The 13,614-nt window shown below is 44.7% G+C and overlaps 1 protein-coding gene across 5 annotated transcripts in view; it reads right to left on the reverse strand.

The window, feature by feature from the left end:
* The window catches only part of NEK7 (NIMA related kinase 7), a 68,191-nt gene extending 54,877 nt beyond the window's left edge, over window positions 1-13,314 (reverse strand). For 3 of the 5 annotated variants that reach the window (XR_005257752.1, XM_038144022.1, XM_038144019.1), the window contains exons 1-2: window positions 13,176-13,313; window positions 2,047-2,131 (exon numbers count right to left, since the gene is read on the reverse strand). Coding sequence is in view for 3 of the 5 variants with exons in the window: in XM_038144022.1 (XP_037999950.1) it covers window positions 2,047-2,103 (57 nt within the window). In the remaining 2 variants the exon portion in view is untranslated. Of the gene's footprint in view, window positions 1-2,046; window positions 2,132-12,644; window positions 13,077-13,175 lie in introns of those variants that run through there. The other 2 variants (XM_038144020.1, XM_038144021.1) reach the window with 2 other exon arrangements.
* Between the last annotated feature and the right edge of the window lie 300 nt (window positions 13,315-13,614).

Raw genomic sequence — 13,614 nt, forward strand, 5'->3', positions numbered from 1 at the left:
CTCAATACTAGCATCTCAAGGCTACCAATCCAAAACTTAAAGGGGGAATACCACCCTAAAGACTGTGAATCATTGATTTTACATTAGCTATTACCACACAGGAAAAAGATTTACACAACACCATTGAAAAACTTCCATGAGAAGTTAAACTGATTGGTCAATTACCATCAAGAAGCAAGTCAGATATCTTTAGGAAAAGCAATTGAATGAAACAGACAACAAAATGTTTCACTACTTAAGTCCATTGTGTGTACTCTGAATACTGCTCCGAGCTCTGAGTCCTCATTTTGAGGGGAATACAGGCAAACAAGGAAACAGAGCAGAATAGCAATGCTGAGCAGAGATAAGATTCCATATAAGAAGAAACTTAATAAATCGCTGTTCTTCAGCTTTGGGAATGCCAAAACAAACAAAAAACCACACCCCAGACAAAAAACAAACAAACAAACCCCAAAAAGTAAGGGATGTATATGCTGCCTTCAGTTTATGGTTTTTCAGGTCTAGTAAGAGATTAATGCTTTTCTCTATTTAGATGCTAAAATGCTCCCATTCTGCTCTCACAAAAGTTCTGGAATTCAAGAGTCTACTGCCTCAGACTGCTAATCCATATTTTTCTATCTTCCTCCATAACCTTTTTACAATGTAAAGGAGTAAATGGAAGCAGTTTGGGAGTACTCTCTGCACTCCCAAAACATCCTTGTGATGTAAGGGTGTTTTAACAGTGTTTTAACTTCATAGACAACAAACTCTGATGGAGCTTTCAGGCACTTCATTCCAAACAGCAAATGAGTTTCTGATAGCACTGACAGTGGGTGGAGGACCGTAGCTAGCAGTGTACCTCAGCAATCAATAGCGGGTTCAATCCAGTATTGATCAACACCATCTTTAACCATCTAGATAATGGGGCCAAATGTGATCTCAGTAAGTTTGCTGATAACACAAACTGGGAGGACTGGATGTACCAGAGGGTCGTGATGTCATCCCAGGGGACCCTGACAGGCTGCACAAATGGGCTGCCAGGAGCCTCACACAATTCACCACAGGGAAGTGGGAAGCTCTGCACGTGGGTGGCAACAACCCCAAAACGCCCCGGGAACACTGGGCACAGACCTGCTGGAAAGCAGCTCCACAGGCCAGACCTGGGGTGCCACTGGACACCAACATGAACAGGGGCCAGAAACGCACTCCATGGTGGACAGGGACAGCCTGGGCTGCAATTGAAGGAGTGGTGCCAGGAGGAGGAGGGAGATGATCCTTCCCCTCTACTCAGCACTGGCAGGAGCACACCTGGAGTGCTGCATCCAGGTCTGGGCCATCCCTACACAGACATACTGGAGAAAGCAACCAGGGCTCTACAGCACAGATCACAGGGGGAAAGGGTGACAGCACTGGCAACATCCAGCCTACAGAAGAGAAGATTCAGGGGGAATCTCATCAATGGGCTCAAATTCCTGAAAAACACATGTTAAAATACAGAATCAGGCTTCCTTCAGCAGTGCCCTGTGACAGGACAAGAGGTGATGGGCACAGGCTGAAACACAGAACATTTCATCTGAACATCAGGAAAGATTTTTTTAACTCTGAGGGTGACAGCAAAAGCGAGGTGGTCCAGGGAGGTTGTGGAGTTGAAACCTGATGCCAGGTTTCAACCATTACATTTCCGATAATGTAATGACAGAAATTCACATAGTATCACTGTCAGGAGGCGTAAGAAGATGTAGGTAAAGCCAACAGTCTGAAATAAACATGGTATTTTGGATACAATTTTGAAACGTAGTGTTTAACAACTCAACATTTCTTAAGGAAACAACTGTATTCCTCTTTGCTTCCTCCTCAATACAATACAACTCCAACTTCCCAAAGTTAGTGAAGCAGCAGGAGGCAAAAATTAAAACCAATTATTTTCTATGGATTACTGGACTGATATAGAATTCATTTCAAGATCATGAGAATACATTCTATCTGTTCACAGTTTCATTGTTATCACAAGAAAAAAGAAGACTCTAAAAAAATGAGTTACAGTTAAAAAACCCCAGATATATGTACCTGTGGCTGAAATGGTGGAGCAGTAGGCCCCTGCATCCCTTGTGATTGTTCATCCATTCTATCAAGCAACAATGTCCCTTATGTCCTGAAAAGAAAAATACAGTCATTACACTGTAATTCAGCCAGTATTTATGATTAATGAACATCAGCAAAAGAACAAAGGAATTCATCTTCTCAATTGTATGCTTGAGTTGAGGAACATTTAACTAGCTCTGCACTGTTTGGGGAAGGTGGTTTTCTTATGTTTACTGTTCTATGAATTTTTTTTAAAAAATCACTATAGGCACCTGAATTTATTATTAATAATGTGAATTAAAACTACTTGCACCAGACAAATGACTCTGCCTGATAAAAGCTTCATCATCCCATTACTCTTCAGGGGCACCAACTGGTTTAATTATGCAGAGCTCTGACCTACAGACAGCAGGGCAAACAGCAGATCAGCAGAAGAGCTACGACTGCAGCACACATACTGCATTGCATTGATTTATCTGTAGGTTTTAGGGAATATGCAAGAGTAGTTCCATCCAAACAGAAAAAAAGCTAAACATGTACACAGTACATTCTGGCAAGCTATTTAAGAGGCCTTTGGAATACTGTGAACTTCCCACTTCCCATCAGTAAGATGGGAGGAAAGATGCTTGCCACATTCCCAAGACAGACACACGAGGCTTTGACCAGTAGTTAGAGTTGCAAAATGCACTGAACCATTTTAGTAGTAAAAACAGGAGAGACAAAAATGCAAATGCTCAAATTTTTTTTTTTCCCCCCTCAACTAAGTGCATCCTTTCTTAGGCACCCCTGAGCGGGAGCAGGCACAGCAGCCAGTGTTACTGATGCCTACAAGGGCAAGCCCTGTTCAGATGAAGACAACACAAAAGTTCACTGGCAGCTTCAAAGTCAAACAATGAAATAAGCTTTCATACAAGTAAGAGGCAAGGCCTGAACAACTTTTTCATCACACAAAGATGAAGTATCCCTGCCTATTACCTGGTCAAACCTGCCAAGGCCTTCAGAGGAACAAGAATCATATGTCTGACAGGGATATTATCCTTGCTTTTTAACTTACTGTTTTCTTATTCCCTGCTCCAAATCCTCAATGTTCTAGAGATAGATAGACACAGAACATGTTTTCTGATGCCATTAAATGTTTAACATAAGGAAATTTCCTGTAATAAATTTATTCTGCTAAACCTATGTACTTCCACACAAAAAGCTATTTACACTCCACACAGATTCCTATAGCTGTTAAAACACACGCAAATCTTCCCAGTAATTTCTCTAGACTATTCAAAGGGTTAGAAGTAACACCCAACAGAAAACAGAAAACCTTAGAAAAGCTTTTCAAAGGCAATTGCAAAATATTCAAGAAACTAATGAATGGCTTGTGCTCACTGCACTGCTGCCACTCTTACAGTATTGTTGTGGTAAGATCCCCAACAGACAAAAGAGTCACCAAGCAGCTCTGCAGTTTCTCCTGTGCTGCCCTTGTGTAGTAAGCAGTGGACAGCATACACAAACAAATCATTAGTGATCTGCTCTCCCTGGCCCATTGAAAGCAGTCACCCATATGCCATCCCAGCGCCATCAGCAATTCCCGACACCAAACCACAAAGCAACCAAAGGTCCCCTCAGGCTTTGCCTTCCCATCCATCATACTTCCACACAAAGCACACAGGTTGGGCTTCCTCTTGTTCTGTATTACCTGTAACTGATTCAAAGACAAAGGAGATCCAAGAAAAGCAACTTCAGGCAGGTCAATAGAAAAAAAAAATCAATTATCAAAGTACAGCGAGAAGCAGAGAAGAGGAGATAGTAATGCCAAGATTTCCAAGACTGTCAGAATGACCATGCTGAGAAAAGGGAAATCAGCTGCCAGAGACAGTGCACACCACTGACCAGGCAAACTTTCAGCCAGCACTAGGACACCAATACTGGCATTTTTTGCAAGTTCTAAAACATCTCCCATGCAACCTCCCCTCTGAGGCAAGAAATCATAACACAACAGCACTGAAAACTAAACTGTTGTCATAAAACTTCAGAATTTAAACTCCAAATGCAACTCATGTTTTTCAATGTTCTCAAACCAACCACATGGTGGGGAAGGACTCCTTGCCTTCACCACATCCCTTGCCAAAAAAAGGAACTTGCTGAATCATTTATCTTCCAAACATGATGTTCACCATTTTGACGATGAAGATCATTTGGATGTGGACAACCTGCATAGAATATGGATCACAGGAACACAGGCACATACACTAAATCTTATACTATGGTTATGGCTGCTAACACTTTACAATTATATTAATACTTATGGTTGATTACTAATATTTTAAATCTTTGACATTTTCAGTTGATCAAAACAGAAGGTGGCACCTACACATTAAGGATGCAGAATGAAGTTTCTGGGGATGCAGACAACAGGACCAATTTTTCATTAGAAATCACAAGGGCACAGCAACTCCTCTTACTCCACAAGGCAGAAAAGCAGCCCTCACCAGTAAGTCAGACCATCAAACTCCAAGAGCCTGGAATGGGAGTAACACCTTTTCCTTCCTTCACAAACAGGCCTCGCTGTCCTCATTCCCTTCCCCAGTGGCCACCTGTCAGAGCTCTGGGCTATCTGCCCACACATCTGAAGATCGCACAGATATCAGGCAGCCCAAGAGGCAAGAGCACACTCCTACACCCAAGTTCCCATCTCACAGGCAGCACTCAGCTTTCCAGGTGGTTTCCAGCAGCCTGCCAGAGGAGAGGCAGGACTCCCCACAGCTGTCAGTGCAATCAGAGCAGAGGAGCCGCTCCGGAACAGGAGCCAGAGCTCATCGCTTCCATTTCGCTCAAATGTATTCTAAAATAATATTTAAAAAAGAAACCTAGGAAAAACTTGAAATCCTTGCGACTTAAGTCTAGCAACTATGTCTTTAAAAACATGATCAGACTATTCCAGGAGAAAAAGACTAAATGCACTGCTTAATCACACGAATCATGCTTTTTAAGAACTAGTTTCATAGCTCCAAGTCCATAAAGCATTCACACTGAATTCACACAGCATTTAGGCAAAAATGTTATTGCTTTAACAGATGGCAGTTCTTCAACAACAACAAAAAAACGTTTTCCTGTAGAAAACATCATTAATAGTCTCAATATACATGGTTTCCATTAGCTACTTGCTATGCACTTGTTTGTCAATTTTGCATCTTAAGTGAGAACATACAGTAATCAATGTCAAAGCAGAAACAGCTATACTTTAGGAAAAGAGCATACACTTAAATGAATGCTCAGAATGTTACAGTTCTGCTGAGAATTTGAGAAGATCAGTCTTCTTTTTTTCTGCAAAATATAGCTGTAACTACTCCACATAATTGCTACCACAGAGAAATACCGAGTTACACTGGTTCAGGATGTGCTGATCAGGGACACAGTCAATTTGGCTGTTCCCAAAGAATGGAATGTACTATGTTTACTTCTGGATTACACCACCAATTAAGGCAGATATTTTCAGTTTTTACTATAACCCTTATTTTAGTTAAGTTAGACACAAAGCTCTTCAGGAACAACTATTTTTTGTAAATAATTTTCTTGTAAATTTTGTGTAAAGTTAGATTCTTCAGTATCTAAGATGGATTTTCAATGAAAAATTTTAGATCAACAAACTCCTCATCTATCTTTACTAAATTTAAAGATAAGGATCAGCCTCAGCTGAGGGATGGGGGGGAGCCAACAACATGTATCAATTCTGTATTTCCATGTACAAACACAAGTTAAAGAATTATTCCCATTTGCTTATATTACATGTTGAGTCTCAGCTCCTCAAAAGCACAATTTAAACATAGGTAGAACATTCAAACAGTCCCCCTGGTTGAACCTAAAAACAGCAGAGTGCTGTGGAAACAAGGGTTTAGATTTCCAAGTGCCTTCCTGAACAGCCGACACGCAATTCGGCAGCCCACCGCAGCAGTGCTAATCCCAGCAGCGAGTGCCAGGGAGCCCAGGCGTGCCAGCCTGACTGCAGCCCAGCTCTCTGTCACCTGCAGTCACACTGACACAACCTCCCAGCGCCAAAGCCACAGACCCTGCGGGAGGAGACAGATTTCACACCCAGCAGTAACAGCGCGGCCCTTCAGCTTGATGCGAGCAGGGTAAAAAACAGCCACAGAACTGGTTCGTAAGGCAGACTGCCCCAAGTCATTCTTTACCTCTGTAAGGCAAAAACTTGGCCACTGGAGGGAACTGGCTTGGTGGTCAAACTCAGCCCACACTTTGTCAGGTCACCAACACTGATCAACACTCTTCACCACCCACTCAATGCTGGCAACTCAGGGGCAGGCTGCAATTTGTAATGTTTCTATTTACATATATATTTTAAATGTATGTATTAATAATGCAAAATGTAATATTTAAGCTGACACCCACTTGAAGTTAGTCTGCCAAGACTAACTGACAAGGGACAAAGCAGACTCAGTACTGGAAGACCAAGTTCACCATTACCACAATAAAATGTCACATATCCCTATTAGTATACATAAATATATAAACATTATATATATGCATATTAAGATATATATATATGTGTACACATCTGTACACAGATTATGTACCCATACCTGTGTATGTACATAGAATATTTCATTTTTACCACTGTCAGCTAATAGTAAATATTTGCTTCATATTGTCCAAAAAACCCAAAATGTCTTCTAAAGTGTGGAAAACACACACCATTTGTCAAATCCTCTGCAGAAGTGTCCACATTGGAGAGAAGCTGCATATGCAACTTCAAAGTACTGAAAGTGATTCAGTATAAATCCATATACATCTATATTCAAGAAGGATTAGTTTTAATTTTAGAAGCAGTTTCTAAAATCTAGATCAATACTCCCCACAGGGTGCCAAGTCACTCCTCCCCTCCGCAGGGACAGCCTTGAATCTGAACACCACAAATTCCCAGCAGTTGTTAATCTACAGGTACATATTAACTACCTAATTGGAAATACTGAATTTTTCAGCAAATATATGTCCAAATTCCATACTCATGGGCAGTCCAGTCAAAGCAGTCAAAAAACACACAGACAGTTAATTTGGGGTAAAAGTTGGTTTTAGCAACAGCAGGAGCAGCCATACACAAAAAACCCTTTGGGAAGACAGTAAGGGAACTAAGAGTTCGTACGCAATTTTCTCATCCATTTGGCCCAACCTACCAGGCTTATTTTCACTCCAACCCTGAAAACCCACATGCCACTCACTGTCACTGCCCAGCTACTAAGAGTTTGCTCTGTCAGTGCTGTCTGTCTAGAAGATAAAAGTCGAAGCTCTCCTGCTTCACAAGTCTGCTTCCATTCCTCTTCATTTGCACAATTTAAAAAGTTAGTTTGTTTACTTCTCCCTCTCCATTTCAGTTATGTCACTCAAGTAAATTGCTTATCTTGCAAGGTGCTCCCAAAGGGTTATACATGCACTGACTTGCCCTTTATTGAACTGTTTGTTTGCTATTTCTTATGAACTGAAAAAGAAACAGGAACTGAAACTGCTTGAGCAGCAAGCTTCTCCATTTTTCATTTAGTTTCTATTCACCTGAAAGAAATTTGATAACCCATTTCTTCATACTCAATAGCCAGTTATAAAGGGCACAGGTAGATGATAATAATGTCACAGTGAAAAGTATTTCAGGGAACAATGCACTGTATTTAACCATGATACCATCTAGAAAGCAAAGCCTCAGCCCACACCACACCAGGCTGTGCTCCTGTGTCTGTAAGCGAGCAGCTCTAAGACAGGGTGAACGGATGATGTGATGCTACCCCTTCCCCTGCCTTCAGCCATGACTCCCAAATCCTCTTCCTTCCAGTGGGGCTGCTGTGGCTAGCCAGACTCCTGGTATGGAAAGTGAAACTACCTGAAAACTAACCTTGACAAAGTCACTTCTTCCCAGGTCAGTTCCCAGAATCCTAGAGACAATTGCAGAGACAAGGACAGAATTGTGATAGCAAAAGACAGAGGGAAAGATACAGGATTGCTCCAGCCCCAGCTAACTTGGATCAGCTGAATCTACTGCCAAATTACATTTCTAACATGAAACTACACAAATCAATCTAACGGCTCAGTAACACCAAAGATCCTTCTTTCTCTCACTTTCTCTGCCACACGATCTCACATTGCTGCCTTGAACTCTTTGGCCCTGTTGCCAAGCTGATCCAACTCCCTGGTGCAGCTGGGCTTCTGCTCTGCAAGCAGAGAGCAGAACCAGCACGTGGGACACTCTGCTGAGCAGCAGAGAAAAAAGGAAGAAGGGGAAGTTCAGGGATGGGAGGTGTAGGAAAGGGACTGTAGGAGAAACAGAACATCTTCCCTCTGGCAACAGTGTGCTACTAAGTTAGCTCATCACATTTTACCGTGCTTTGTCCTCGGTAGGGAAGTGAAGAAGCACATCAAAAACTGCAACAAGGCAAGCAACACAACAGAGAGAAGGCAATTCACAAAGAGAAAGCAATTCACTCAACACCAACCCAAGAGTTTTGTCAACAAAATACTGTATGGGAAAGTAGAACTAGGAAACAAAATTAACAGAAGGAATATAAATAAGAATAACACATTAAACTGGCAAAAGGAAAAGAAACTAAAAGGAGAAAAAAACCCAAACATGAAGATGTTCAGATAAAGGAAGCTAAAACATGATTTAGAAACCCTTACAGGTGCAAAACCTCACGGCTCTCACACACACAGAGAGAGTCCTAATGAAGGCACAGCTTTAAATGCACCTATAAAAGCAAATTATTCATAAAGAGATGCAAAAGAGATTTTACTAAAAGTGTAAACAGCTGATCTTCACACGAGTTGAAAACACAAGACAAACAAAGAGTGGAAGCACTGTCAGATAAACCCATTATGGCTAAGCACAGGGAAAATATATCCCAGTTAGAAGACTGGGTGGACACAATTGTGCAACAACTCTGGCTGACAACGTCAGTGTTGCTACAGGTGGAGTAGAACACATTTAACAATAAATTCCACACACTCTTCACAGAAATGTCTCAGAATCTTAGAAAGCAGTGCAAGACATCCTACTGCAGGTGTTAGATGCACATTCTCAAGCTGAAAAAAATTATCTGTAATATCTAGTCTAAAATCTGCTACCCCGAAGATGAGAAAATGAATGAAGCATTATAAAGAATTAGAAAAGAAACACCAGCCACATTTAACAGGCCTCCTGTGAACCTCTGAGCAGCATTACCCTTGACTCCTGAAAGCAGCAAGTAATCCAGGATCTCTGGGTCCAGAAGCAAGGCAGGCAGCAGCCAGCACGCTCACTTCAGAGGCAAGCCAACACTCAAGTCTGCAGCTGCTTCTATGTTTTACATTAAACCAGCACTGTCTGAAAGATGCAAGATCCATGTCTGGCTGTGGAGCACCCTCAAAGACCAGCTGTACATTGGACACTGTCTGCAGGCTGCTCCTCAAGGTCTGCAGGTCTCTGCAAAGTTCACACACAGCCCACGTACCCAACACACAGCTCTGAATTTCAGTCAGGGCAAGGACTGGAAGTTCACTGCTGCAAAGACAACTCCTTTTTTGGATTTGCTCTCAGATGAGGACAAAAAGGGTACAGAAGAAGGGCCTCTACAGGGCAGGAGGCTATGTGTTTTCCCACCACAAGTTTTCACTTATTTTGAGAAGTAACTTTTAGTTCAGCTGTGATACTTTCACCTTCCAGCTATCAAAGAATCAGTAATTTCGTAAACTCTGTACTCTAGCTACAGAAAATTGAAATGAACTGAGAAAGACTGGTTCATCAATACTTCACAACACTTAATTCAAACATCTCCCAAAGGCTTCAGCAACAATCTAATCTACAAGCTCTACATGAACTTTTATGACGTTGTAAAATAATTCATCTGGTCCAACATAAATACAGCTATTAAATAAGACAGCAATAACTTTGCTATAAATCATTCCAAGCAGCTTGAAGAGGTTTGAATGCAGACTCCCAAATGCCACATGATGCAAACAGTCTATTTCCTTTGTCACCTATAATCCAATACAAAAGCCACTAATATCACAATATTAACTACGTGCAATCAGGTTTTAACATGATTGTTCACAGTATTTTCTTACAAATTCCTCTTTATAATGCGTTGTTTAAAATTTTATAGCAAATTCCCTTGCATAAATAAGTGCTATATGCCCAACAGGTTACAATGGCACTTGAAATACTGCACATTTTCTTGCTACAAAAATCACAGCTGAATCACAGATTTGTTTCATGTGCCTGAGACAAATGCACAGGAGTCTCTTCACCAAAGAAGCCACTCATTTTCACAGCATTGCTTCTCTGCAGCTTTTTAAATTAATCTAACAGGAAGAATCACTTTAATACTTATTAGGGAAACAAAAAGTGAGATTATGTACTTCAGTCTAGGGCGCAGTTCCTTCCCATGTGGCTAGGGAAGTGAAATGGTGATAAATACAGCAAATCAGTGTTCTAAAGGCTGCCCGTATCACCACTTTGGTATTTTGGTCAGTTATTTTCATCTGATTTGCAAAGCACATGGAACGCAGATAAACTGAACAAATTCTCTGGAAATTAGTCAGTTAACTCCCAAAACTATCCATAGTATTAACCTTTACAGGATAATGCCATCATCTCCTAAATCCTAAATCAGAAGGGATTTTCAGATAAACACCAAATCACAAAAAAGAAATCCCTTAGAGGTAGAGAAGAAGTTAGTGCAGTTGGACTTCTCCTAGGGGACTTTCCAATGTAAGGTGAACTCAACCAAGCATCCAGCACAGATGTTTGGAACAATATCAAACTTCAGAAGGCAGCAAGGCACTGATAGTGGTAAGCTGAATTTACCATCAGTATAGAGGCAGAGAGTACTGCACTAAGTTTATTACACATGGGAGGGTGAATTTATGAACAAACTGCCTCAACAAACTGTCTCTGTGCACAAACACACAGGACTATGTTTTGTGCAACTGGGCTTATAGAGAGGCTTATATGGCTCTGTCTTACAATCCAGAAGATACCACAGGTCACAGTAAAATGAGCAACTGACTTCCTGCACTCTATTTTTCATCTGACTTTCTCATTTGCTCACAGGCCTTCCGATGAACTCTAATATGTTAGATTTTTTTCTTCTTTTGAAACAAGCTTCCATGGTGAGAATGGGAATCTGCTTATCTAATTGGTGTAGACCCTGTGATAAGACCAAAAGATTTTCGGTTGAATAAAATTCCTTGACCTCATATTATTTTTTTTTACTGCAATGACTAACTAGTATGCTGAATAAAAGATATCTATGACAAAGGCACTACCTCCATCCTCACTGTGAACAATCTCAAAGTGTGCTCTGACAAGCCATCTACCCAAACATCAGGTATTTCTAAATATAGTACCTTCGTGTTTTGAAATTACAGAACAAGTGCTCTTAACATAATTCTTAGTATACAAACATTTAAAAATAACAAACATGGCTTTAAGTTCTTACTTCAAAGCTACCAGACTCACTTGTAAGTTTCCCTCTTTCCACTGCAGTTTTTCTTCCTCTGCCTAAGTTTTCCACAGGCCATGAACTAATGACTGTTTTCCACTGCATTTCATCTTTCTCAAGACAGTGCACATCTGTAGTTTAAACAGACATTTCTACAGCACTGCAACACTTGAGTCCTCTCCTAAACAGCCTAGAAAAAAAACCTTTCAAATTTCATTCTTCCCGATTTAGCCAATGTGTGAATCTAACCATCCGATCTAATAATCCAAAGTGTGTATCTTATGCAATTTCTGCATCTCAGGCTTGTAATACAACTTTATATAGGAAATACATCCAGTACATTCCACGAAATTACTGTGCACAATGCAACCTTTCCTGAGAAGGCATGCCACCATTGCAATCCGAGAAAACACCTCTATCACTTCAAAAGGCGACAAAAGTTACCATTCAGTTGGTGCAAGAAGGGAAAAAAACATTTAGAAAGTTTTTATCTAAAATCAAGAATGAAATATTTGTGTGATTAATGAACACACATCCCCTCATATTTTATCAGAAGTAGGGTGATTAACTTAAGCAGTTTTACCATTCCCCTCAAAAATGCCCCTCAAAAAATGCAGAGCAAACCAAAGCACACTGCACTCGAAGAACTGCGTTCTGAACCCTAAAACCACGCAGGATCAGCTCACACGAACACTGAAAGGAACTCGGGGCCGATACCGGGATAACCGAGCTTGGATGCTCGGTAAGGTGAAGGAGGGGACACTCGCTCCGCAGACGGAGAACCTCACTTGCAGCGTGTCGCACCAGGTCCCAGCTCTCCTCAGACCCGCACCCGGGAGCGGGAGGGCCCCAGCCGGGCAGCCCCGGAGTCCTCCCGGGGAGGCGGGGCAGAGGCCGCCGGCCCCGCCGGGACGGGGCTGCCCCGCCTCGCAGCCGCAGGGCCGCGGCTGCCGGTGACAGCGCTGTTCTCACCCGCGGCCGTGTGACACCCCCAGGCTGGGCTGTCCCGGGAGCATCTGCCCGCCACCCACCGCCCAGCGAGAGAAGGGCACGGGAGCCTGGAGGAAACCAGGGGAAAGTGACGAGGAACACCAAGGAAAGCAGCTCCACCTGCGGCAAGGAGCCCGGCGCGGCAGAGGCACGGGGGCGGCCGGGCCGCAGGTAGGCCGGGGCCGCAGGCAGGCTGAGGCCGGAGGTGGCGAGGCCGCCGGACGAGATCCCCGGCCGCCCGCTCCTCTGGCGGAGGCGGCGCGGCACCCGCCACCGGGCGAAACGCCACCGCAGCGCTCAGGGCGCCGCTTGCCCTGCCGGCACGCGGCGGCGTGGCGCCCCTGGGACCGTGGGGTAGGTGCCGATGCCCCGGACGCGGCGCAGCCCGCGCCCGTCCCGCCCCGTGCCGCGCACAAACTTTCTCGCTCCGGCCCCGCGCCGCTCCCTCCCCGTGCGGCGGGCGGAGCGGCAGCCGCCGCGACCAATGGCGCCGCGCGCCGCAGCCCCGCGGCCAATGGGCGGCGGCGGGAGGCGGGACCGCCGGCAACCCCGCGGCGGGGGGAGCGCCCCGGCAGCGCCGGCTCGGCCGCCCGGACCCCCGGGACCCTCCGGCCCCGCCGCCGCCCGCAGCCCCGCCGCCGCCCCGCTCACCGGGCAGCCTGGCTCCGCCTGCTCCTGGCGCGGGAGATCGGGACCGGCCGCCGCTCCTCCCCGGCTTCACCGGCGCCTCGAGCCCGGGGCCGCGCCGGCGCTGGCAGCGGGCGCCTAGCGGGGATCCTGGCGGGCGGCGCAGGCACCGGCGGTAGCCCCGACCTGCTCTCCGCCCCCCGCCGCTCCTGCCAGGCCCGTAAACATCCCGGCATCCCCGAGGATGGGGCGGGGCGGCCTCCCGGCCCCGCCTCGCTCCGCTCCCTCCTCCCGGCCGGAGGCGCGGTGTCCGCCGGGCCGGCTGCGGTGGGTCCCGCGGGTCGGGTCCGGCTGTGCGCGGGCAGCTCGCAGCTCCTCTGGAAATGCCGGGGGTTGTACGTGCGGTGGGACAAGGAGGGCCATCCCAGCGTGTTCGTGCCGTGGAGCACAGCGGGGCCCGGGC

The sequence above is a fragment of the Motacilla alba genome, chromosome 8 (genome assembly GCF_015832195.1).
Source record: "Motacilla alba alba isolate MOTALB_02 chromosome 8, Motacilla_alba_V1.0_pri, whole genome shotgun sequence".
Taxonomy (NCBI): domain Eukaryota; kingdom Metazoa; phylum Chordata; class Aves; order Passeriformes; family Motacillidae; genus Motacilla; species Motacilla alba.